The 26,261-nt window shown below is 40.8% G+C and overlaps 3 protein-coding genes across 3 annotated transcripts; 2 read left to right on the top strand and 1 right to left on the bottom strand.

Moving 5' to 3' along the window:
* Positions 1-247: 247 nt before the first annotated feature.
* On the top strand, positions 248-9,923 carry rhag (Rh associated glycoprotein). Its single transcript, XM_069683664.1, has 10 exons — positions 248-512; positions 5,646-5,829; positions 5,921-6,071; positions 6,161-6,308; positions 6,696-6,862; positions 6,955-7,092; positions 7,388-7,506; positions 7,641-7,714; positions 7,832-7,905; positions 8,206-9,923. The coding sequence occupies exons 1-10, from the start codon at positions 338-340 to the stop codon at positions 8,278-8,280; spliced, it is 1,305 nt and encodes a 434-aa protein (XP_069539765.1). The 5' UTR covers positions 248-337; the 3' UTR covers positions 8,281-9,923.
* A 1,246-nt stretch (positions 9,924-11,169) lies between these two features.
* LOC138584148 (protein FAM133) lies at positions 11,170-15,841 on the top strand. The gene is made up of 7 exons (XM_069656317.1): positions 11,170-11,296; positions 11,631-11,712; positions 12,632-12,799; positions 13,020-13,081; positions 13,177-13,266; positions 13,444-13,533; positions 13,630-15,841. Exons 1-7 carry the CDS (start codon positions 11,294-11,296, stop codon positions 13,678-13,680), a joined length of 546 nt encoding a protein of 181 aa, XP_069512418.1. The 5' UTR covers positions 11,170-11,293; the 3' UTR covers positions 13,681-15,841.
* rd3 (retinal degeneration 3, GUCY2D regulator) lies at positions 15,714-26,043 on the bottom strand. Its single transcript, XM_069656306.1, has 3 exons — positions 25,949-26,043; positions 22,732-23,045; positions 15,714-16,894 (listed from the first exon to the last, which is right to left on the bottom strand). Exons 2-3 carry the CDS (start codon positions 23,019-23,021, stop codon positions 16,528-16,530), a joined length of 657 nt encoding a protein of 218 aa, XP_069512407.1. The 5' UTR covers positions 23,022-23,045; positions 25,949-26,043; the 3' UTR covers positions 15,714-16,527.
* Positions 26,044-26,261: the final 218 nt, after the last annotated feature.

Genomic DNA, 26,261 nt, shown 5'->3' with positions numbered 1-26,261 from the left:
AGGGCTTTGACAGTGAAAAATGAGTGGAAAGGCGCAGTCATTAAGAATTCCTAAGTGTCATTACATTTGTGTTTTGCTTTGTCCCCACTGACGTCCAGAGAGGAAACCCATCCCCACGAGCAAAGTGCACGAGGGGGGTGTCCACCACCCAGGCCCTAGTCTTCTCCTCTGTCATTGGTCACCACAAAACCTGCATAAGTTTAAAACCAGAGACCACTTTCCTCCCTCCCTTCACACAGCACAACCCCTAAAAAGGACTGATAGGGAGCAACCGGCGCTCAGAGTTAGAGAGTGTGTGTGTGTGTCCGACTGTGAGAGATAACCAGTCGGTCTCAGGATGCCTGCGTACGCCACCAACATGAGGTTGAAGTTCCCCATCGTGGCCTTGGCTTTGGAGATTATCACCATCATCCTGTTTGCAGTGTTTGTGGAGTATGATGATGGGAAACATCACGGGCATGGTGCACACTCCAATGAGACTCACAATCAGCAGCCCATGGAGCTCTACCCCAGTAAGTGTACCTGGGGCTGCATGCTGAGGGGAGCTCAGATACTGGATGTCTAAATGTTTAGTCAACTTTAAAGAGGTTGAAAATGAAGAATTATCAAGTTTCTATCTAAAATGTGAGGGTAGAGAGTGTGCTTTTCATATGTCTGATTTGGAAGTGTTTTGAAAAGGGCTTAAATGAAGCTTATTTCTAGTTTTTAACATAAAAAAAATAAACAAATCATCCAAATATTCAAGCTTTGGTTTTGAAGTCTTAAACTTTGAAGTCTGAGTGACCTAAAATAAGTCGTCTTCCTTCATTGGAAAAATGTGCATTCTGTTTTCAGGCCTTAATTTGATAATCACTTTGAAGCAGGAATAGAAGAATTTGAAGTTTGTTTCCAGAGCCGGTCTGTTGAATGCAATAACAGGAGTCATGGGGCTGCAAATTCTCTGAGTCTATTCATACACATGCAGCTGAGGAGTCCAGAGGATCCTGCAGGGAACAGTGTCAGGTCTCCCACAGTGCAGGTCACATGTGATTCGAGGCAACGACTCCGACACAGAGATAATAAAGACAGGTGGTAGACAAGGCAGAAAAATGCAGTTTGACTTTAGTTGAAAGGGTTTTTGTTAAACTTTGGTACTAAGCTAGCGAAGAGCGGTTTCTATAGTTGCATTATCTGCGTTAAGACAGTTGCAGCTATGAACTGCTGCTTTACTGTATGAATGTCTGCTCATGATTGGGTGTGGCAGGTGTGACTTACAGATATTAGCCTGATGGCAGGAAGGCTGAGCGTATCTCCTGCTTCAGATGGGCATTGTGCATAAAAACCTTCTAGCAATATAGTTTTCTTTCACTGTTATGCTTTCTTCTTTACTTGTTATCATGCAAGGCCGGAGTTCAAATGCTAAAATTTTAAAAGACTAAAAAAATGATCATTTCTGTGCTCTGGTGTGGAGAGGTTTGCCTGCCTACAACCAAAAACTTGCACACACATCTGCAAATGCCTCGAAAAATATCAGACTTGCTTTCAACCTAACAGGCCCAGTAAAGTATTTTAAAATGCAACTGTGTCACGTGAACGCCTGCAGTCTCCTGCAGAGAGGTCCACTATCCAACGCGTACCAGACGTCTGTGATTGTGTGTTCAAAGAAAGACTAGCAAGCAGAGAAATGTGGATGAGAGTGCGTAAACGCTATGAAGGCTTTATGGAGCAAATCACATCAACACATTCTGGTTAAATGATTTGATAAAACACTGCTCGAGTTACTCGTTAAAGCTCCTGTGAGGCGTTTTTTATCTGGTTATGAAACAGACTGAAATTAATTCTGATGACTCTATATGAACTACAAAAGCAAACCAGACCATCAGCGACAAGATTTAATATTTCTATACAGTTATCTTTAATGCCTGAAACTGCTGGTGGCGGGGGGTAGGTGTCAGACGAAGTGATTAACTGCACGCTGCCTTTGTTTACATTTCCCAGGGTAAAAATTTAAAGTGAGTGATACATGTGACTGCTAAAGAAAGCAGGGTGAGATTTTCTTCAATCACGGAGAGTTCAATTTCAGTGCTCTTGAGCGCCCCCCACTGGCAATAATTATTACTTAAAAAGCAATCTAAAGCGCTCTTCCTACTGTAGCCAGACGTCTACGGCTAGCTCCCTTTGTCATGGTTCTAACTCTTGCTTTTCCTCTTTTCATTTGTCGACTGTTTGCCTTCATCTGAGCGACAAATGGTATTTGTAGTCATTGACCTTTTCTTTGTTTGTTCAGACATATTAGATTACTGATGGGAAATGCGTCACTAACTGGGCGCCACTAGTGATTTTTTCTGTGAAAGTGGCCACAGACAGACAGTCTGTAACACTGCAAATGCAAAGGCTTGCATCAGTGGGCCATAGACTCAATCACCATTGTGTTACCTCCTTCAGCGATAGATAGTGACTTACAGACATTTTTTTAAATGAAAAAGAGAGATTATCACTTTAAGCATGAACAGGACAAAATCAGCAAAGAGATAAGAGGTACGGCTTTGTCCACAGGGGGCGCCAAAATCAACACAAACCAAACCTCACAGCAGCTTTAAGATCTTAATGAACTTTTGATTTGTAGAATGAAAACAACAAAAGAAAGGAGATTTTTTCTTCCAGTGTTTAAAACCATTGATCTTTCTGCACTGGTTGCATCACTGCTCTACAGTCTGTGCTGCAGAGGGTCCCGAGGGGATCCCCTCCCTCGAATTGGCTCACCCACTTCTTCAGAAGATTACAGAGCGTTACCTAACATCTGGGCGTGGTGCCAGCCACTGTGGCTGCTTTCCAGCTTTACCTCCTCCCCATCTTTCATGTACTGCTCATCAGAAGCCCCCCACCTCGAGTACAGCCGGCCTGAGTCACACAGATGTGAATGTGAGGGAGGGTCAAGGTGCAAGTTGACCGGTTTTCTTCACAACAGCTCCACGCATGTGAGCTAAATCAAATATTTACACCTGCGCTCGCTTCTGCTGGTATCAGTGCACCGTGTACATGCTGGCCTCATGTTGTGCAGCTTTAGACAAGGACACGTCAGGGTTTTCAAGCTGACCACGACATTTCAAGTGATTGCTTCATAGCTTGTTTGACACTAAAAGCTGAAACATTTTGCCTCATAAATTGTGTGTGAACAAGAAATGTGAGGAATGCCTCTTTGAAAGGATCATTTCCACATGGCTGTAAGTCCATCAGCTTGTTCTGTCTTCTTTACCAGGCAGTGTAGAGCGTAAATGTAGGTTGTCAAAAAAAGATATGACTATAATCATCCCTAAATACAGCCGCATGATAGGAGCAACGGGAGATAAAAGTGACACCGTGTCCTCTGATGTTTTAGAGATGGCGGACCAGAAATCATTTTTCCTTTTATCTGATTTAATCGGGGCTCTTCAAGTACAAACTTGCAACATGAATCTGTTTGTACTGACAGTCCTTCCCATACGGAGCATCCAGGCTGCTCTGATGAAGTTAAATTGAGCAGCTCAGTTTTTAGCAGATTGATTAATGATTGAAGCAGCCCACAACGTCTGTTTAAGTTTTATGACGAATGTGTTTTCATGCCTCCCTCTAAACCAAAGGATATGTTAAAAATGTGCAGACACAATTATACGGTCATAGAAGAATTTAATCTCAGTAATTCTTCTGTTATTCTGAGCAGCGGCTTTTTAAACCATTTCCTGTGTTTGATGTTACTGTACCTTTAAGTAGACTACAAGAAAGATTTAAAAGTTTGTCACACAGAAAAGTGGCAAGTGTTGTTTTCCTGCTGGCTCCAGTGAGTGTGAATTATTCACTTTGAGAGTGTTTTGTTTTTAATATATTTAATTTAAAGCTCCTGTGAGGAGTTTTTCGCTGGTTATGAAACAGACTGAAATGAACACTGATGCCTCTGTGTGAGCTAGAAACGAGACCATCAGCAGCAAGATCCAGCATATCTTTGTGGTTATTTTTAAGGCCTGTAACCATTGCCGGGGGGGTAGGTGTCAGATGAGGAGATTAACTTCCCGCTGCCAAATCAGCCTTTTTTCTGCATTTTCCACTGCGAAGATTGACAGCGACTTATACGTTTGACAGTTCAAAGAAGGCAGGATGAGATATTTTGTTAAAAACACTTCTTACACATGTACAGGACAAGATCCGCAGATAAGAGTGGCTTTGTCCACAGGGGGCGCCAAAATCAACCCAAACCGAAAGCTCCTCATACAGTAGGAGCTTTAATGCATAATGAATGATTTGAATGTCATTTATAATCAGTCAGTCATGGTTTTGTGAGATATGTTGCCAAGAGTAAGATGAGAAGATCAATCTCGTCAGCTCCCTTCTATATGGTTAAAAAAAAGCTGCTAATACCCCTTTCCCACAAATATTAGTAAATATTAATATATAGCCTCCCCCACAAAGCATAAAACCGGGTGTTAGCGGGTGTTTTGACCAGTGGGAAAGCGGCTTAAGCTAGCAAAAAAACTTTGTATACCAAATTAGCTGCATACATAACAGAAGACTTTTTACTCCGTACTAAATTTGAATTGTACAATCAACATGCTGTGGTTTGTTCAAAGGGTTTATGTACGGGACTACTTCTTCTCTGGGTGCAGCGACTTCATGTAGGTTTGCAGGAAACCTCATGGTGACTTCACGAGTCAACAAATGAAAAAAAAATAGATGTAACTTATTAGCTAATTTGTGAGCTTAAAAGGTGCCTGCTATTTTCAACCACTGGACAATATCAGGCTAGCTGTTTCCCCTTGTTTACATGTCAATATGCTGTGCTAAGCTAACCAGCAGTTTGTGGCAGCTTCACAGTTGATCTCATGTAACTCCCATCAACAAAGAGCATGTGTTTAAGTGAGAAGCAGCAGTGGATGCTCGTATATTACAGACCTAAATTGATGTGTTCTGTCTAGACAATAGTGGCTTCGTTGGTGCTCATTACAGACTGAGGAAATGAAGCACAATGTGTGCCTGAGCACACATCCACCTTGATGTGTTTTCCACATGAGGGGCTCATCATATCAGGCTTAACAGCTTTTAGGAAACAGGAGACCTGCTTCCTATCAGGACGATGAATCTTAGGTGGAGCACCCAGTTTTACGCAAATTCCCCAGAAATCACCCTTTAAGCTTTCACCCAGATGTGCAGAGCATGTTAGAGAGAATATATTGGAATAACCATGCATGGATAATAAAACATGGCAACAGATTCCTCCCCTGCTGTCTTTGTCAGTTTAAACGAATAGATGAGACCTCTCCCCCTGAGACTTAAACTTATTAAGATCATATGCATCTAATAGAAACAGCCCAAGGCCACAACATCAACAGGAACAGCAGGGCCTTCTTCCCAGAATACCACTCATAGTGTGATTGAATTGCCTTTGCAGCTGACAAGTCACGACAGACAAAACAGCCCCTGTTGAAGGAAATCACCACTGTGCAGCCCAGTGTCTGCTTAATAAATCATTTTAAGTACAAAGTCAAAAAAACGCGACAGTGAAAAGCAAAGGCCGGACAAACGGCTGATTGAAAATGTAAGGCAGCGTATCACAGAAGTGTTTCATCCAATTTAACTAACTAAAGCGAGACACTGAAAACTGCAGCAGAACTGACCCCCTCTCCTCATTCCTCCAGTGTTTCAGGATGTCCACGTCATGATCTTCATCGGCTTCGGCTTCCTGATGACCTTCCTGAAGAGGTACGGCTTCAGCAGCGTGGGCTTCAACTTGCTCCTGGCCGCCTTCGGCCTGCAGTGGGGCCTCCTCATGCAGGGCATCTGGCACCTGGAGGATGGAAAGATCAAAGTCAACATCTTCAAGTATGAACACCTTGTCGTGCACACATGGGTTTTCCTAATCATCTTATAATTTCTGTTTTCTTAAAGACTTGTATTCTTCTCTCTCCTGCAGAATAATCAACGCGGACTTCAGCACGGCGACAGTCCTGATCTCCTTCGGGGCCGTGCTGGGTAAAACCAGCCCTGTGCAGCTCCTCATCATGACCATCCTGGAGATCACCGTCTTCTCCGTCAATGAACATCTGGTGGCCAACGTGCTTGAGGTAAGAACACAATGATACACCATGCATATGTTGATATTTGATTAGCGTGCCTGTACTGTTATATGCCTATGATACCTTCTCTTTGACAGGCTAATGATGTTGGAGCGTCCATGATCATCCACGCTTATGGGGCCTACTTCGGCCTGGCAGTGGCTCGAGTACTTTACAGACCAGGGTTAAGAAACGGACATGAGAATGACGGATCTGTTTACCACTCTGATCTGTTTGCCATGATCGGTGAGACACTCGCTTTTACCTCTTGTATAATGAATGTCTAGTTTGTGTGTAGTTGTGTTTTGTTTAACAAGCTGCCCCGGAACAAAACGTCCTTCATGGGATCAATTAAGTTGTTTGCATTGTATTATTGTGTTTAATTAATTCACGTTAAACTAAGGCAGTGTTCCAGTCATGTGTTTACAGCAGTGATGTTTTATTTGACATTAATCACCCCTCACTGGTTCAGCAGAGGCCTCCTGCACATGTATGACGTGTGCCACCTAGTGGTCACAAATAACCCTGCAGGAAATATTGACCTGAGCATCTAATGTGCAGTGTAATTTGACACATATGAGGTTTTTAAGGTGAATGTGATAAATCTGCTGTTTTTACTGCCTTATTTCACAGGAACCGTCTTCCTGTGGATGTTCTGGCCCAGTTTTAACTCGGCCATCGCTGAACCGGGTTACACTCAGCTCACTGCAGTCATCAACACGTACCTCTCCCTGGCCTCCTGTGTGCTCTCTGCCTACGCCATCTCCAGCCTCGTGGAGCACAAAGGAAAACTGGACATGGTCAGGAAACGTTCCTTTAATATACCTGATCATTTTAAGAATTTTAAAACTAATTCAGTCTGAACTTGTTTTTATATCTTTATTTATTACAGGTGCACATTCAGAATGCCACCTTGGCTGGTGGTGTCGCAGTGGGAACATGTGCCGACATGGACATCGGGCCGTTTGGGGCAATGCTGATTGGATTAGTGGCTGGCATCATCTCTACCCTGGGCTTCAAGTACCTCACTGTGAGTTGATGGTCAAAGATGTACGATAGAAAAGGCTTATTTTTTAAGCAAGAAAGGGGAGAAAAATATCAGTAAATACATCATATTGGGACATTTTTTAGACCAAGCATTGAAAGAAAAATGTAATAATGAGCCAAATATCTGTGAAAATGATCATTAGTTGCAATACACTTCATGTATTTATCAGTGCATACATGAATTCCACCATATTCCGAGGATAAGAAGTCTCATGCCCATGTTTTAAACTGAAATTCACGTTTAAAAAGACACCGTTTTGTGTTTTCCCCTTCTGTAGCCCGTCCTGGCGTCCAGCCTTGGCATCCAGGATACCTGCGGTGTCCACAATCTGCACGGCATGCCTGGCATCCTGGGCGGGCTGGCTGGTATTGTGGCTGTGGCTTTGGGGAAGAAAAAGTAAGGGTCATTTTATTCACCAGAAATCTCACATTTAATTGTAGTCATTTTAAAAACGAACAGAACAACATTATAGCTTTGAAGTTTTATTCTCGAGCTCTTACATTCCTCTCTTCCCTCCTCATCATGTTCAGAGGTCAGGCGTCCATGCAAGCTGCTGCCTTGGCTTCATCCCTCGGGTTCGCTTTGGTTGGAGGGGTTGTCACAGGTGGGTGGAGATGAAGAATTAGAGCATATATGTGACACATAAAGGCTCGGGTATCATTTTGATTCAACAATAAGGAGCCACATCTGAGAGATCACACTCTTCATTTCCTTCTTCAAGGTTTAATAATGAAGTTGCCGTTCTGGGGGCAGCCTCCGGACCAGAACTGCTTTGACGACTCTATTTACTGGGAGGTAAGAAATCCCACTCCTCATAAACATTTTCTTTAGTCTCTGACTGTTATGCATCACACGTGACGGATACCGTCGCTCTATATTTGTTTTAAGTTATTAAATTTGTGGTTTGGGGATTATATTAGATGGATCATCATTATAAGCAGGATTTTATAGCCTGGTAAACTCTGTGCATTCAGTACATCATGTAATAGTTTATCAGCCAATAAGTTTATGATGTCAGTATTACGCACACCCATGTCTAATTAAGTTGTCTTTCATTATGCTACAAACAAATAATTTGGATGGCGTGTTTTCCAGGTTCCTGAGGAGGAGGAGGAGAACGAGGAGAGCTTGGCTCACGCTGATCACTCGAAGAACAAAGCAGAGGCTTAATTATCTGCCAACCGTCCACTGAGCTAAAAATGAAGAATCATTAATCAGCTACAACATGTCCACAAATTGCAATTTGTTAGTTATAATAATGTGTTAAACAATTTATTTGACATATTTACACAAAAAAACGGGGGGTTGGTCAATTTGGAGATCGTTTTGTGAGCAAGTGCATCGACACACGAGTATTTTTCATCTTAGTATGAAGCTCCAAAACATACATCGGATTCTAACTGTTAACGTGGGTTAATTTGATCTCATTTACACTAAGAAAAACCTTTAATTTGAAAGGACAACAGCAACCTTCAGGGATTTTTTACACTGAAAATTGTGATGAATACTTTCAGTCATGAGCCACTGTAGAAAACACGGTGGCTCACATCATATCACTGCTGCCTCATACACAACTACTTCCATAGGCTTTTCCTTATTTCATTTTTATATTATAAAAAGCATTACGGCATGTTTTAAGATATTAGTATAGCGTGTATTTTTTCTTCATACATTTTTTTATATTGCATACGTGTTTCTGCTGAGGCTTGTGTCAAAGAGAGCTCAGCCTGCTTTGATCCGCAGCTTCTCACTGGAGCCCAGTCCTTCTGCAAGGAGTCAGAGTGAGGCCGTGTGAAGCCGGCAGTGAGGCTCTGACATGGGCAGGGATAGTCGCATGATTTATGGTCACTAATAACATTTTTACATTGCTTATCTTCATCTTTCTATCTATCTAAGGGCAGCTGAGAATTGCATTCAGATCTGTGCATTAAGCATTAGATTGGCCTTTTTTGTCTTGTTTTCTATACAATGTATTCTTGTCTGTACATAGAGTTTATCTTTAAGATGGATGACATGGTCAGTTTTATGAAGGCCCTGCAATGTTAAAAAAAAAAAAAAAAAAGCAACTGGTACAGAATATTTTTCAGATGTCTTTAAAGCTCCTGTGGGGAACTTCTGGTTTGTGTTGATTTTGGCGCCCCCTGTGGACAAAGCCGTACCTCTTATCTCTTTGCTGATTTTGTCCTGTTCATGCTTATGTGGTAGTTTTTGGCTGACCTCCGGGGTCAGCCCTACACACGAGTCTGTATGTGACTGAGTGACTGAGTGACTGAGTGACAGTACTTTCAGAGCCGTAGAGAGAGAGAGTTGCGACATCGCAATGGTGGATCATGGAGCATATTGGCCCTCAACTGAAGCGACTCTTTCTCTACATGGCTCTGGATACTTTGTTCGGGGAGTAGGGTGCTCCTCCGCTTCTCGTCCGCTTCTCGTCCGCTGTCTGTTTCATAACCAGTGAAAAAAAACCTCACCGGAACTTTAAAGTAATTCAACAGGAACTTCCATACTGATAAATAAGTAATGGCATTAATATGAGGTGCAACTGTGACAATGTTTTTAACAATTGTATACATGAGGTAACTTTATATGCACTTATTTTTCAAATAAAGGACAAATGTCTTAAAACATTGACCTGCAGGGCTAGATTAAACTAACTACATAACAGCAGTGTTAATCAAACATATTTTGGTTTGTCAAATGATTTATGATGCTCAGAACACTGACACGTGTCAAGATATTGTATTTTTATACAGTGGACACATGCTCTTATTTGTATACTAATACTGTCTTAATAAAGACGTTTTTGTACAATACCAATGATTATGTGTGACTTTGTGAAATCTTGCAGTGAGTTGACCCACACACCACACTCCACAGCTCATTTTGAATTGTATGGTAGCAAATTTTGAAAGGTAAAGTAGCTCATTCTGACAGGTCGAGTAATCAGAGTGCTCCTGCTAAAGTAATCAGAGTACTTGTAATCACATTACTTTTAAAATTGTAATCAGATTGTTTATAATTAGGTTACTTTTCCAAATGTTTTTAGATAAGGCTACTTGTAAGGTAATGTAATGGGAGTGATAGAAGTACTTGAGCTATCTGATTGAGTTTTGAAACCATTAGGCTTCTTCATAATTGTATTGTTAAATGACTGTGGCAGATTAGAAAATGGATATGTCAGCATAAGTCGGACTCGAACCGGGGTCTGAATTACCCTTTTAAACACAGGTAGGGTACTCCATCCATTCAGCTTTGTGATTGTCCTACCTTATGGGATCCACTTGGAGCTTTTAAATCCTTTTGGCTGTGCATAATTGTATTTTTAAAGGCCTGTGGCAGAATTGGAGATGTATCGGCAGAGGTCAGATTGGAACCAGGGTCTGAACTTACCCATTAATAAACACGGCGGGCACTCTACCTGAGCTATGTGGATGCCCCTCAACAATTGGTTTGTTTAGAGTCACATCAACCTCAAGGACAAAATGCTCACTTGCTGCCTAACATATACCACCCACTGACAGGCACCACTGTATAAAGATAATCAGTGATATTCACTTCACCTGTCAGTGGCCATATTGTTATGTCTGATCAGTGCAGATAGATAGATGTACTTTACTTTATTGATCCCAAACTGGGAAACTGGTGTAATTCCCCCAGTCTTGCATTTCACTGCCCAATTTCCCTATTCTGGTAGACTAATTGTCTATTTACTTTTAAAATTGTAATTACTTTTACAAAGCCTAATGACCATGCTTTTACAAATGTAATCAGATACTACTAGTAGTAGTTGTTTTTCAGAGTTTTGTAATTCTTATAGTGTTGGATAATTGTAATGTTAAATGGCTGCACTGGAAGGGGGGATTTGATGTTCTGGCAGAGGCTCTATTCATTGGGCTAAGTGGATGCCTGTTTTCGTGATTGTGCACCACAACAAGAATCAAACACATGTTTTTTTATTTCACCAGTGGAGAGCGCTGTGGTAGCTTTCAGCCATTTTCGCTCCATTGTTTTGAAACAACGTAGCTCGCCGCGGTGCACCATGGGATACAAAATGTCTCCTGAGAGATCAAGCTAATGCAAATATACGACAGATAGCTGCGACTAAATGTATGTTTTACCAATTTTCAAGCGGCTGTAGGGTCAGTGTATCCATCTGATATATAAATTGTCTTCTGCTGTCGTCATGGTGAGTACAGAACCATTTCTTTTACGTGCATTAGATTATTTTATAGCTTAAAGCTCATATTAGCTTCGGCTAAGTATACGTAGCCCCGGTAACATTAAGTATCAAAGAGGGGGAAATTACCGTAAGAGTAAATAGTTTCCTCACCAGAAGTTTCTTTGCAAAGCCAGGATCGTAGACACTGGGTAACTATCTTAAAACTTTACGTGAACTTTAATGTTTCTACCATAATCAGCTAACGCCTTCTGCATGGAGCTCAAATCAGATATCTGCTGTCATATCCAGAGCACTGTCACACTCAAATGCATTTGGTAAAGATATTTGTTTTTGGTTTTAGTCAACGAAAGCGGAGTCACGGCTGTCCAGAGTTTCCAGTTCCAGCTCCAGAACAGATGAAGGAAGGAGATCAAGGAGCAGAGGCAAGACTGCTCATAAAGCATGCACATGAAACCCACCATCACATCAAACACTGTATAGCCAGATCCACCGGTTATTGTTGTTAGTTACGCCATCAGTAATGGTCTTCAAATATTAGAAAATACAGATTGAGTATTTTGTCATTTTTCTAATAACACTTGTGTTAAATGTCAATCATTCTCTGGTTCCAGCTTTTATAGATAATTGTTGTGCTTCCATGGTGGAGAATGAACTAAGTAACTACAACATTACCATACTTGTAAGCAGTCACAAATGTTTTTTAAAAGTTAAAATCTTGTATGCATATGATATGCATAATGTTAAATACTAACATCACAGTATCAATAAACCTAGCTGGAAACAGCTTTTGTACATATGTATAACCACAAACTAGGGCTGGGCAATATGACAATATATATCGTTAAAACAATATGATAATGTCTATCGTATGTGTTTTTCTATATCGTCTGTATCGGGAGTGAATCTGGAGCGAACCATAGAGCGAGGTGCTGTTTATTAACATGGACATTAACATGCAGAAAAGGACTCAGGCTCAGCCCAAGTGAAAACGGAAACTCAGTGCTTTTTATTGTCAAGTATTTAATTCACACAGGATTATCCAAAAAAAGGCTGTATCGTGATATAGGATTTTGGCCATATCACCCAGCCCTACCACAAACTGTCTTCTTTGTTGAGGGAAGCAGAATGATATCTTTTGCCATGCAAGATAGACATACTACAATACATTTGCCCTTATATCTAAAGCAACTAAATGTAAATACATAATAAAGTGTAGATTAGTTCACAGATTAGACAGTTACAGTTTTAAACAGCTAGCGTTTATTTCTTGATCTTTATAAGAGCCATACGTCACCTGTGCTATGACCAAAGGTTTATCTTCTCTGTCTTCTGTTTATTCAGGACGAGAGAAAAAGAAGCGGAAACGCAGCCGTAGTAGATCGTCCTCGTCGTCATCCTCCAGTTCATCGTCCTCGTCATCTTCGTCATCTTCATCCTCCTCATCGTCCTCTTCTTCATCAGGTTCATCACACTCATCTAGCCGCAGCCGGAGTAGCTCCAGCAGTAGTGGTAAGTGTATTTCATAGTCCTTTATACATTTGAGAACCTTTTTTTTTATGTTAGTGTGACTTTTTTCTTCAGTATTGAAAAGTGTAAATGTCAGACTCTTTTTATAATATATTTTCTGCAAAGGGATTTTTTTTAAACCCACATGTTTGGTTTATAGATACTGCTAATGTTACTGATGATAAACATTCATTCACTGTGTTGTTGTTTTTGTTGTTTTAAGACTCTCGAAGTAAATCCAGGAAGCAGTCTAAGAAAAGGAAAAAGGAGAAACAACCCAAAAAAGTAATCTTTATGTCATGCATTTAAAATCAACTGAAGTACTTTTTTAAGTCCTTAACTGAAAACTCATTCAAGCTTATTTTGGTACCATGGAGCAGAAAGGAAAGAAAGAGAAGCGACATAAACGTAAAAAAGACAAGAAAGCAAAAGGAGGAGAGGAAAACTCGGGACCCGTACAAATCTCCAAGGTAACAACAGCCCACTAGTGCCATTACACATTAAATTCATTGACTAACCTTTATTACCAAACATGCATTTTTCCTGTTATTATCTTTCTGCATTTATCCATATTGTTCGGAGGTTACTCTGTGCACAAATTAATTATGTAACTTTGTGAGTCAGTTTCTTCTATTTTTTTCTTTCAGTACTTGAAGGACCGTAAAAAAGGCAAGTACAGTATGATTTCAGGGAAGAAGATAAAGATGAAAGTAAAGAAATCAAAGAAAGACAAACAGGTAATCTCACTTTTTCGCGATCGTGTAAGCAACCACGTGAGCGTTTACAGGTTGTGATTATTTGCCCTGACTTACTTGTGCCCTTTTGTGTTGCAGCGAGATAAAAATCGAGCAGAACTTCTTGAATTCTTGAACTCTACCCTGTGATGCCCCTGTGTAATGGTGCTCTGACACGTCAGCTGAACTCAGGAACCAACAACTCAGATTTCCAGGAGAGCAAAAATGAAGGGTTTTCTGAGAAACAGATGAAGAATATGAATTATGTTGAGACAACAGGGCAGCACCGAGCCAGACAGAGTGGAGGAGCTGTATCTCACGCTATGACGTGAGATGCCTTCTTACATGTTCACCTGCTCAGGTGGCCGATTCTTCAGAGAGTCTGAAATCTTTTTTCGTATGAGAAGTGTTAATGTTGCAAAGTGTCAACCAAACATATATCCAAGGCGAACTAGATCAGATGAAAGTAAAATCTGTAATTACACCGCAAAAGTCAGAGAACTGAATTTGTGAAATGCTAACGAACTGGGATCAGATTTGACTGCAAGCAGCTGGAAGTGACACCATTTTTACACCTGGTATTAAAATGTGATCTGTATCTGGACTCATTATCCAGATTACAAACAATCGCATCCTTCTTTTGTGTTTACACCTGTGATTGTAACGGGTCCCTGTTATCCCTGATTGAAATATGATCTCCGGAGGAGGAAAACTGTTTGAATACCAACATGTTGTATAGATTTACACCTGACGTACATGAGCCAGATCTGTCCAGGGTGTACCCTGCCTCTCTCCCAATGACTGCTGTGATCGGCATTAGCCCCCCTGCAACCCTTAAAGGAGCAATTCTCCCCTGCAAAAAGCCACCGTCAGTCAAAGCTGGTGTCCTCTGTGATCGATAGAAGCAATAATATTCGAAATTGGCGCCATAGCTGTGGAGAAAGTTGTACTAACAGCTGGTGGTTTCGTCCATTCTACGTTCCTACAACACCCAGCGTGCATTGTGCCCCTCCCTCTGAAAGGAATGTCCCAGCGACAGGCGCTGGAGTGAAATACGACCGTTTCACTGCCGGGAATGTCTCAGAGCGGTACAGAATCTGAAATATGACGAGAATATACGAGTGGATCATCTAAAAAATCTTCAGTTCTGCAGTCTACATTTCAAACCTGACGAGACATGACATCAGAGGCGGGCGTCCTAGATTGAGGAAGTGTAGTTTAACAAGCTCCCTGGCCTCTGCCAGATCTATCTGTCGGCGCCCATTGGAGAAGCAGATGGCGTCCTCCAAAGGCGCAGAGCCAAATTGCATTTTTTTCCTACCATAATGGCATTAGCTCCCAATGATAGCATGATAGGACTGAGGTTGAAAATCGGCGAACTGGCCCTTTAACAGGACAAGCGATACAGATAAGGGATGGATGGATATGTGAGCCAGACTACCCCCAGATGTGGTCAGGCAGATACGATCCAACTGCAGTCACAACACATTTAAAACTTTCTTTCATGCACATTTTTCCTTGTCTGAATTTTGTTTCCAGATACAGATCAATGGGTGTCAATGCAGTCTGAGATTTTGCCTTTGTTGTGCTAGTTAGCGGCTAATGTAGCCTTGAGCTTCAAGCAGAGATGAGAAGCAGGCTGCAGAGGTCTGGTAAGCACACTTGAGCTCACTTCTTTCAAACTTCACACCCCCGTTTTATTTGATTTTCAGTCTTGTAGCTTAAAACCCCAGCTGACACCGACTTACTGTAAGTAAAATCACTTAGGGCAATTAATCTGGCCTTTTGTGGCTTCCCTCTGGAGCAAGTAAAGGATTTATGTGACTTCTTTCTCATGAGCAGTTCCCCCAAAGACCTGGACATTTTTTTACTTGTGGCTTTGTCACTCTTATTTGATAACCTCGCTTCATTTAGGACTGCTAATACATTTATTTTTGTAGATAACTGAACGTCATCTTTTCACAGTTTATGTTGCTATGGGAACCACAGTGTTATCATTGTGTACTGATTTCATAGTTTTTTATGTGTATATTTGTTTAAAATAATATGAAAATCTCCCCGTGGATGATAACTGTATGTCCTGTTCAAAACATTCATTTCCCTTAAATTCTGTTAGAATATTGTTGCAACATTCATATTTTTTTATTCATTTTAAGTATAAAATACAATCAATGTTAGCCCCCCAGTATCAATCCAGTGGAAAGATTCATGGATGATGGTGTAAACCTGTTGTGTACTGTTTGAATTTTGCTTTGTGACAAACAGAAAAGAAACGGCAATAAACTGCTGGAAAGATTTTACTTTGAAATGTTTCACTCAAAAAGATCTGGCAACATTTATCGATTGCTCAAGTCTTTTCTTTTCCAACGCCTTCTTGAATGGAGGAAAAAAAAGGAAAGCCTTCAGTTTCTTGACCTTGGATGATGAGTTCCCGTGCTTACTGGGTGAAAACAAAGTGCAGTCTGTAGATAGGCAGCATGACTCACTCTGCAGTATATGGTCTCAGGACTAAATGTGTTACATTTATACATAAATCTCATGCAAAACATTCAGTCATTACAGATCATTCACCTGTGCAGCCAGTTTGTGTTTGACATAACATTTTTTGCCTGTAACATTTTGGAAACAAATGGCCTTTAATAACATAAATATGCCTAGCGGGCTACAGTAAATAGCCCTCATTGATTAGATGCCAGTGTCTAAAGAATATAAGACACATAACTGCAAGAGGTTATAATCTCACACAGAGTTTGAACACTTAATTAAAGGTGCTGTCAAGTTACAGTAGATCTGAAAAACACCCGATGTTGCCCTTTCTGGTGCAAAGTTGAAACAGTGAGTGGAATAAATGCTGATTGGTCTCATACTGAAAAGGAGGAAGGATTATGGGATTCACCCTGCCTCGCCTGGTGCAAAGTAGCAGCAGCAGAGGGTCCTGGAGATCAGCATCTGTCCCACTGAAACGTCCCGCAATCACTGTCCCACAATCAGTCCACATCAGACAACCTTACTGCTGCTGGCTCCTTTGTATCTGAAGTCCGGCATGCTCCACACCCGCTGCGCCCTCTCCTGACTGTCCACCCCTCTCTCCACATCCTCCGACACGGTTTTAAGGTCGCTCAGCCCCGTTCCGTCGGACACAGCGGTGGTCAGGCCCACTGTGCTTCCGAACGGGTTGATCTTTATGCGGGACCTGAAGTTCATGAGGGACATGCTCATGGCACGTTTGTTATTCCACTGCCGGGCGAGCCTCTGCGCCTCTTGCTCCTCCTTCAGGTTTTCCAGAGCCTCCGTGAGGACGGAGCGAAACAGGCCGGACACCTCCTGCACCTCAGGCTCGTTGGCCTGCAGGACCTCCCTGAACCTGTGCAGAACAAAAAACGAAAATGCTGATTAGCTGCTCAGAATGTCAGCTTATGTTGTAAACTATCTTATTCGAAGAGCAGTGTTAGAATTGGATGGACTTACGGTGGAAAGTTGAGCCTTAAATAACATTTTTTATTCTTTACATCCTTCTCCTTTCGAGTGAAACCCTCGCGCCTATAATGCCCATAACAATAAAACTTGTCTCTTATAGTTCAGTAGACTTTGGTGTTTTGCTAGCTTAAAGCAGATATGAGGAGTATGCTACAACGGTCAGGTAAGCTAATTTCTTTCTACTTAAAACCAACATTTTTTGTGTATTTCAACTTTAACTTGTCTCATTCAACAGGTTCAGCCCCAAGTCATACAGACTCATGCGACATCATCTGAGGCAATTTATCAAACTTGTCTTTACTGAACGTTTTCACACACAGCAGGACTCCTCAAGACATAACATTAGTGTAGTTTCTTAACACAACAGACCACTAGATGAGTGTTTTTGCTAACATTTAGTGTTTAAAAAGTACACTTAAGAGTGTCTGTGACGTCAATGTTGAATGTGGTCTAACCATTTATTACAAAGGGGTCAAAGGTGAAACAGAGGGTGTGAAATGTTGCTTTTCATACGGAAGCCCTTAGCGGACATTCATCCATACATTTTAATTACTCAATTTTCCTGTGATAACAAGTTATTTCTGGTCGTTTTCTCTTTATCTCGACTTATTTTTCTCTTTATCTCGAGATAACAAGGCTGGTTTTCTCGTGACTAATGAGTTCAGTTTAGCCTGTTTCTATGTTTGTTTTGTGCTTTTACAACTCTGGGGATACAAGTTATGATCATCTGACGTTATGGTGGTGCCACGTAGTTATCTCGAGATAACTTGATAAATAAAAAATGGAAAGGTGTCCGCGCTGAAAATGGAAAATGGAGTAAATAAAATGCATGTCCGCTAAGGGCTTCCATATTTTCAGTGTTGTGTTAAGTTACTTCTTAAACCTATTATAACTATTGTGTTTTTTAAAGCCACATTGATGTAGCAAAAATGTGCAGTTAACGAATTACTGACCTAAGTTTTTTCATTTGATGTGCCAAAACTGTGTTTTTAGTTGGTTGTTAGAACATCAAACAAACAAAGAGAACATTATAATTTATAAGGAATTCAATATTCACTCTTCTTTTAGCTCTAATTTAGTTTCCAGCAACTCCAGAGATAAATATCTGCCCAGCCAGCTTCTAAAAGCTTCTAAAAGCCCTTACTGTGTCTGTGTGTTGTTTGTTGTTAGGCAGGCAGCACACAGTGGATTTGTGAAGCTTTCTGAGAAATGAACAAAACCAGGAAAGTTGTTTAATGGAAAAAAGGAAAATTAAAATAATGCTAGAGAATGTGCTCCGAGTGCAGCTTCAGAAACAGGTGACAATTCTCTCTGAGCTATGAGTGACTTAGTAACAGAAAATAAGGAAATATAAGAGAGTAGGAATAAAACAAACAGTAAAAATGTCTCAATAAAATGTAAGTAACATGATGACAACAACACTGTTAAGGATACAACTAGTAAGATTAAAGGCATTGCACCTCTCATGCTAGTCAACTAAAAATAGAAACTAGATTTTTTTGTGTCTGGTTTTTCCTCTTTTGAGCCATATAATGACAAATGTTGTGAAAGGCCGCCTGGATCAAAACCATCATTCCCCCCGCTGTGTGACCAGCACACTCCTGCCAACACGCCAATTACTCCTCCTACTCTTCCTGCTCCTAACAAGAGGAGCAGAGGCCTTAACAAGCCTTTAAATAGACATCTATTAAGGAGCCTGTTTCCCAGTAAGAGCTTCCAGTTAACTGATGATTGGCCCACTTTCTGTCTGGACACAAACACATATTAGCTCTGAATAGACGGGGTGTGTAGTGTATCTACCTTAACCTTTTAAATGTAGGCTTATCGCCCCCATCATCGTGAGCAGTAGGCTATAATGTGGAAAAATACTGGTGGTTTAAAGGAAAGTGGGAAAAAAGATTTATTAAAGGTACAGTTCAGAAAATGAAGCCCCTGAACTGTCAACATTCAAAATACAAAATAAAACCTGCTGTTATTTTTAAACTGATTAACATCTGAGCTAATGATAGAGCATGGAAGCTAATTCTTCTCTTTGGAAACAGTCTTAAAGCTCTGTTGTTGTTGTTGTTGTTGTTGTTTGGAGCTTTTAACAGCATCTACTCTGTTATAAGAATATTACATTTGTTCAGGAGACACTACGGACATTTATGAGTTTGAGTCTGTTTGAATCAATTTACTCATATTTGTAATTCATTGTGATTTTTAAAAAAAGTTTGTCCTTTTAATGCCTGTATTGACAGAGAGGACAGTGGATAGCATCGGAAACAGGGAGGAGAGGGTGTGGATGACACGTGGCAGACGGCCATCGCAGTGAGGACTGAGCCTCTGTACACGGGTCACACAATTTAACTGCTGAGCTGAACGGGCGCCCATTCAACGTGTTTATGAAGAACGACTCACTATTTTATCAACTAACACTACTCTATATTCACATACAGAAATTAAGAGTTAGATTTATTAACAACTAGCCTATATGAAATAGGTCTAGTATAGTAGTCTAGTACTATTAGACAGTTTAATGCAGAAATGTTGTATATTATACCTATATTCATCTGACATTTATCACCTCTATCTTAGCTTAAAAATCGTAGCTTTTTGAAGCTTTAAAGTCCCCGTGTTATTTGTAAAAAACATAACAGTGAAGCAGTCGTTGCCAATGAAATTCATAGATCCCAGCTTTCTTACAAAAATGTTTATTCTAATATATTAAGACAACAAAAAAGTCACATAGTTCAAAGCTACAAAATAAAAGTGGTTCTGTATTTGGAACTGAAAGTATATTTAATGTTATGCTGGAACCTGAATAAAAAAGGTCACATAAGTTAAATCAAATTTGAATTTAAGGCATAAAAAGATAAAATAGTGCAGCAGCTGCATTGTAGGAATAAAAAAAAAGACTATTATACTGTAGTAGATGTGTATAGGGGTGGAACAAAATCGATGTGGCAATATATCGTCCTCCTGACTCGTGCAACACAATTATTGTTAGGCTGGTGCCAAATATCGATATTTTAATTGACAAATATTTGGCGCCCTGAACAGATTCCCCTGTGATTTGACTCCCTGCCTCACTACTTCATGACTCCTAGCGTCAGCTCTTATGACATGAATGAGGATAATGTGATCAGAAATTAATTGGCAAAAGGAGAAGTTAATCAGATATCGCGATGTATCGTGATCTGCAGTATATCATCGCTGTATCGTGATATTATCGCTATCGTGACTTACCCTGCAATTCCCAACCCTAGTGTACAGTCATAGTAAAATGTGTACCGGTCAACTGTAATGTCAGCAGGTTGTTTAGCAATGCATTAGATATACTGTATCGGATTATAGACAGATAAACACGTAAATATATTCTGTGCTGGATAACAGCACAAATCATTTCATCCTGTCCTTTATTTACAATTCTTTTAATCTACTTGCTCATATTTTATTACTTATAATTCCCCAATTGTTGGTTTCATTTTTCTCTTTGTGAAAGGATCAAAGAATCTGAAGGACCGGCAGCATTTGAGGAACACCCAGATGTACCTGTGTTTCAGAGGGAGCCCTATTTAATTACACTTCACAGCCAAATCGCAGACTCCTCCTCTGTGCAGCCAATTAAAATCACACAAACATGCTCCAGTTGGTCCCTGTTGTGGTTGTGTGACCTCCACTAAGCATTTAGCACATTAACACCAGGCAAACTGCTCCCAAAAATCTGCCAAACCCTAACAAGACACCTGAGACCTCGGCAGCTGTGTGTGAACAGATGCTCAAACGAGCTCAGGACGTCTCTGCTGCAGATTAAAGGACGGAGACACGAACGTTTTGTAATCATGTGTTCGTGGACGGGCATGTTGGTTCAGTTTCCCTGACGAAACATCCTCCTCTCTCTGCCAAAGACGACGCTTAGAGCTTTTCTGTTTGCCAGCGACACCTTGACAAATCGTGGAATTCGAAGGGCACCTTGGGCTTGAGCCTAAGAGCAATTAACCCGTCCAAAGCTCTCTACCTTTTCACACTGTGCTTCAAAACTCATTTCTTGTTATACTTAGATAAACTATGTGCTTAGCTTGTTAATGTGGTGAAGAAAACCACAACTTAGCCTCAGTTCACATCCTATGGCCTTGTTCATCAACATCATGAATGTATCCTTCCATCACTCACTGTAGTCCACGCTGTTTAGTTTTTCCAACCAAGCAACAGAAACTAAAGGAGGCGGGACTTCAGATCTGTAAAGGAATTAAGTTTTGGTAGCACTCAGGATTTTATTTTGGCCATAGTTACAAACTCAACAGAGATTTAACCAGCGTTCACCTTTGAACAGCCTTTTTAAACATTTAAAGGTATTCAAGAGGGAATTTAAAACTCTTTGTATGTCCTGCTGTGCTGAAAGAAGAATACAGATCGTCCTTAATGTGCATCAGTGCAGCAATGTGAAAGTAAAGCCCCTCATTCACTGAACAAATAGACTGCAAAAAACTGCCCTCTTTGATGCTGATATGGTAGATAAAACCTGATGCAGAGAACAACAAACTGCTCTCTTAAATGACCCTGTAGTGGAGAAGATTTGATGCCTTCTGTAGGGTGGCAACAAATGGAGAAAACATCAAGTGCCATTCCAATGGTAAAACACTACAAAGACCTCTCATGGCTGCCCTTTCAGAGGAGAACTCATGATGCAGGATCCTCTGGGGTGGCTATCAGTGGAGAAAATGACTTAAAGGGCCTTTTGAGGTGCCCTTTAAATGTAGTGGCCTTCAAATGGAGATAACTTGCTGTACAGGCTGCCCTAATCCCTATGATAAATGAGATGTCCTCCATGTCAGTGGTTCTCAACTGGTGGGTTGGGACCCAAAAGTGGGTCAAGGAGCTGTTTTCAGTGGGTCGCGGATGTCTGCTTTAAAAAAAAAAAAGTTGTGGCAAAAAGTCGATGCTGCGCTTTTATTTTGAAGGGCATGGGTTTCCTATGACGTGACTGCAGTAGTAGTGTACTTTATTCACACACGTATCCACTGACTGGGTAATCACAGTTACAGTTACATTCTTGAAACCTGATGAGCCCGACAGTGGTTGCATTTATTCTGTAGAAAGAAAATGCACAATTTTTCATGAAATGAAGTGACGCGATTCGTCATTAAGGAGGTGGTGGCGCGTCGTGTGGCTACACCAGTTGAGAACCACTGCTCTAGGGGCCGTCTTAAGGGTTATATGGTTATTATACAGCACTGTAAAAAATTAAGAGACTGCTGCAAAAAAAAAATTCTCTGGTTCTTCTATTTAGAGGTTTGTGTTTTACTGTTTTCAACATTTCTCCCTATTTCCAAATAATATGTTCTCATTAAGGTCTTTTATTTGCAGAAAATTACGACTGCTCAAGATGACCAAAAGATGCAAAAAAGATGTTTTTCAGAGCTCGAATAATGAAAAAAAATAAGTTAATGTTCGTGTTTAAACACCATCAGCATCTCGGCATGCTCTCCACCACACTTTCACAGTGCTGTTGGGTGTTATGCTGATTGAAGGAACATTTGGAGTGGTCTCTTAATTTTTCCAGAGCTGTATATAGTCCCAAGTGTGATTTTATTTCTGAGGTGTGTTAGTGAATCTGAGTAATCTCAACCAGAGTTTGGAGCTGTACCTCCTGCATGCTCCTCCACATGCAGTCTAACATTTTCCCCCTTCCCATCAGACAGCATGTGTCCGCCCCCTGTTACATGATCAGCATCTCCTTACTTGAGTATGACGAGCCCGCAGCAGGGCGGCGGCACCTTGGCGCACAGGTCCTCCAGGCCCAGCTTCTCCCCGGTGCTGATGCTGTAGGTGGAGCGAGGCGGGTTTGCCAGCCAGCTGTAGTCCACCCCGGTCTTCAGGCGCCTGTACTCGTTCTCCCTCTCCCTCTGCAGCCTCTCTGCCTCCTTCAGCTGCCAGCTGAACTCCACCATCAGGGTGTCGGTGACCACGTCAGCCGGGTCTCTGCGGGGACTGCGGTAATACGGCTCGTTCCAGTTGAACCAGGAGGCCATGGCACTGTCCTTCTTCACAGCCCCCTGATGAGGGAAACACAATCAGAGGTACTCACACTGAAATGATGAGACGTGACCTTATGATTTCAGGTGTTGGCTCAGATTAATGATGTATGTGTGGAGTTCTTCAAGGCAAAGATGTGTTTCTGAGTGTTAAAGGCCAACAGAGTAGATTTGCTCCTTTTACTGAAAGTGATAAGTTCACAATGAGACATTCTGAAAAGGTTATACAGTGATTGAAATCTCTGTATTCTGCAGAGCTCCAAATGTGAGAGTGATGAAATACAGCAAACAATAGAGTTACAGATGCTGAACATTTCCTCTGTGGTCTGCCTTGGTTTGTGAGTGTTTCTGAAGGTTGAAGGTGGCAGCGGTTGAACTTATGTTTGAGTTTTCATACTTTATATAGCAACCTGTTACATAAGATAGATTATACATATTTAAGCATCCTTTGCACTCCCCTTCACCGCACTGTTGTCTCATGAATAGCAGTTCGTCGCCTTGTTGTCGGCAGATGTCCGTTCTGTGTCCACACATTAAGAGCAAAGTAAAACACGTTCCTTGTAACATACCTGGCCGACTCTGATTCTGATTCTATTTAAAGTCGTACTAGTTTAGATAATCTGGTATCATTTATCCCTCCACATCCTCTAAAGTCTGTTGCGCTGATTGCGGAACATCCGGATGTATTCCCGACAGCGAGCGTGTCTGCATCTCCTCCCCCCTCTGGCTCTTTGTTCCACAGGTGTCACATCCGCTCCCACAGGTGCTGTTTATAATTCAATTCAACTGAATAGTGATTCTTTGTTTTGGCGATGAAAGGACAAAAATACCACAGAGAACGCCGCTGATGAGGCTTTATGAGTGGTTAATTTCAAAATAAAAGGTTGTAGATTCACCAACATGAAGGCACGAGTACAATGATAAGAGCTCAAATTATTCATCTTTGATGAATTGATTGATTGAAAAGTAATCAGCAACATTTTAAAGAACATTTTTTAACTCTGAATGTAAAAATGTTTGGTTGTTCCAGATTCTTAAATGTGAACTTTTCCTGCTTTTCTTACTGTTTCGTGATGACTAAGCGCATCAGGGCTGAAGCCATTTATCAATGCAGCTATTGATAACAGATTAATCATATCAGTCTGACTTTCTTTGGGTTGGGAGAAGTCTCCCTGCTTCTGCAGAGTTGGGTTTGTCCCTCTCAAATTAACCCTAAATTGAATACAATAGTAAAATTAATAGTATCTTTATTTAAAGAACCTTGGTATAATAACATTATTTATAGAGCACTATTAAACAACAACTCACAAAGGCGGCAAAATAAAACAGGCAGGTCATAAAATCACCAGGTTGTAAAAGAACACAGATCAATACATTTGGTTTGGACTGGTCAGATTAAACAAGCAATTTGAGGACCTGAGACTTTTGGGAAATCTTAACAGGTCAGATAACTGACTGATGATAATCTTTAGTTGTTACAGTCGGCATGATGTGCTTTAATTTAAAGATGTATAAAGCTAACACTGTGTTTCTCAGGAGTAGTACATATATCATAGGTTATGTCATTATGCTGTGACTGTGTCTGAGTCCCTCTGAGCTCTGTGGCCGTCCTCCTGTCCTCAGGTCAGGTTCAGCTGGTTTGATTCTTTATACGACGGCACAGTTGGTCAGATTATCAACATGTGCAGCAGCAGGCTTACACAACACCGCGACTGAGTGAGATTAGTCGCAGCCCTGCTCTCACCTCTGGACCCAACAGTTTAACTCTGACCTGGCTGACCCTTCAAAATAAAAGCAAACACATCCAGTCTTGGAAACAATTCTTGTATACGGCTCCTTAAAGTCACGAATGACCTGTTGCTTCCTGCTCTATGGTGATTGTATCATACATTTTCACTCCCCTTTAAGGGACAGACGTTGCAAATGAGCTTAATAGGCTTTAAATGATTTTGAGTGGATTTACAAGCTCGTACAAATAGATATTAAACACATAAATAGATTAAATGCCTCTGTATGTCCTTTAGCTTTCATATGTTGTCTATTCAAACATTTCTTTAACAGAAAGTGTAAATATGGAGACTATTGATTAATTGGTTTACTCTTTTCAGAACAGTTAACTTAATCAAAGTCTCAATTCACATTCTGTGTATATACTGAAAATACTACAACCACTTGTAACCTGATTCAACAATATTATCTCTGCCCCTTTGCACTGTTCATTGCCTTACATGTGCCCACATACTCTCTGGAGCCAAAGATGCTTTCAAGTGTCTTGTTATTCTCTAAATATGACTCTAGATCCTCAAAATATTCAATCAACTATCAAGTAGGGCCAAAAAAAGTAGCAACTTCTTACAATTCAGAGCAGGTAACATTCAGACTTGGGGCGATTTTGCTTATTGAGTAATGGTTGCAGCTCTATTAGGTAACTGTAAGACTGTAAATGTCTTCCTCATACAATTGTATGGAGGTTTTTATATACATAATTACATTAACAATAACATAGACAGTGAAACCCACCCCCACCCAGCCATCACACATACATAACAAAACAATCCTTGCAATTAAAATGATATTTGTGATACAAATAAACCAAAGAAAACACAAATAACTTACATACCTACAACCAAATAGCCGCTGATGAAATAGGCTAGTATTATTTAATTCATACAAAAGTATAAATAAGAAACATGAGGATGTTTTTCTCTTTCATGTTCAAAAGCTTTACTACATCCAAAATGTGACTTATTTTCCAGGAAAAAATTCATTGCGAGGAAGAAGAAGACGTTTCCGTTCTCTTCCTGAAAACATCCCTGCTGTTCAGTTTGACCACGAGTAGTTCCATGCTCGGACTGCTGGCTACTTTTGACAGATTGTACCGCCATGTTTGCCTGTAAACAGCTTAAAAAGAAGCCTTGTCTTACCTCTTCTTCTTCTTTGAAAGTTTTTTCTTGGACTCCACAAGGAACAAAAACAGTGAAAAGCAGAATTAAAAAACTTGCCGTGGAAAACAAAACAGCTTAATGGATGCTGAGGAGACGAGACTGAGTGTGTAAAAAGCAGAGAGAGGAGAAATGGATTCTCTCTCTGCTCCGTCCTTCTCACAGTGCCACAGTATTATCTCCACCTCTCTCTCTCTCTCTCTCTCCCTCACGCTCTCTCTCTTTCCCTCTCTCCCTCCTCCTCCTCCCAGGAGCCTCTCTGGCCTGCCTTTACTTGTAGCAGGAGGTTGGGGGC

The sequence above is a fragment of the Semicossyphus pulcher genome, unplaced genomic scaffold (assembly GCF_022749685.1).
Source record: "Semicossyphus pulcher isolate SPU_LCO1_2020_fin unplaced genomic scaffold, fSemPul1.0.p SCAF_11, whole genome shotgun sequence".
NCBI classification, from domain to species: Eukaryota; Metazoa; Chordata; class Actinopteri; order Labriformes; family Labridae; genus Semicossyphus; species Semicossyphus pulcher.
The sequence above is the reverse complement of the archived record's forward strand: the minus strand, read 5'-3'. Positions and strand labels throughout refer to the sequence as shown.

What these genes read in the sequence shown, in the direction of transcription:
- rhag (XM_069683664.1), top strand. Translation starts at nt 338, where the DNA reads ATGCCTGCGTACGCCACCAACATGAGGTTGAAGTTCCCCATCGTGGCC. An exon ending in GCCCATGGAGCTCTACCCCA is followed by an intron (nt 513 to 5,645) that starts GTAAGTGTACCT and finishes TCATTCCTCCAG; the next exon opens with TGTTTCAGGATGTCCACGTC. An exon ending in TGGTGGCCAACGTGCTTGAG is followed by an intron (nt 6,072 to 6,160) that starts GTAAGAACACAA and finishes TCTCTTTGACAG; the next exon opens with GCTAATGATGTTGGAGCGTC.
- rd3 (XM_069656306.1), bottom strand. Translation starts at nt 23,021, where the DNA reads ATGGCCTCCTGGTTCAACTGGAACGAGCCGTATTACCGCAGTCCCCGC. An exon ending in TGCGGGCTCGTCATACTCAA is followed by an intron (nt 16,895 to 22,731) that starts GTAAGGAGATGC and finishes TGTTCTGCACAG; the next exon opens with GTTCAGGGAGGTCCTGCAGG.
- LOC138584148 (XM_069656317.1), top strand. An exon ending in GACCCGTACAAATCTCCAAG is followed by an intron (nt 13,267 to 13,443) that starts GTAACAACAGCC and finishes TTTTTCTTTCAG; the next exon opens with TACTTGAAGGACCGTAAAAA. An exon ending in AATCAAAGAAAGACAAACAG is followed by an intron (nt 13,534 to 13,629) that starts GTAATCTCACTT and finishes TTTGTGTTGCAG; the next exon opens with CGAGATAAAAATCGAGCAGA.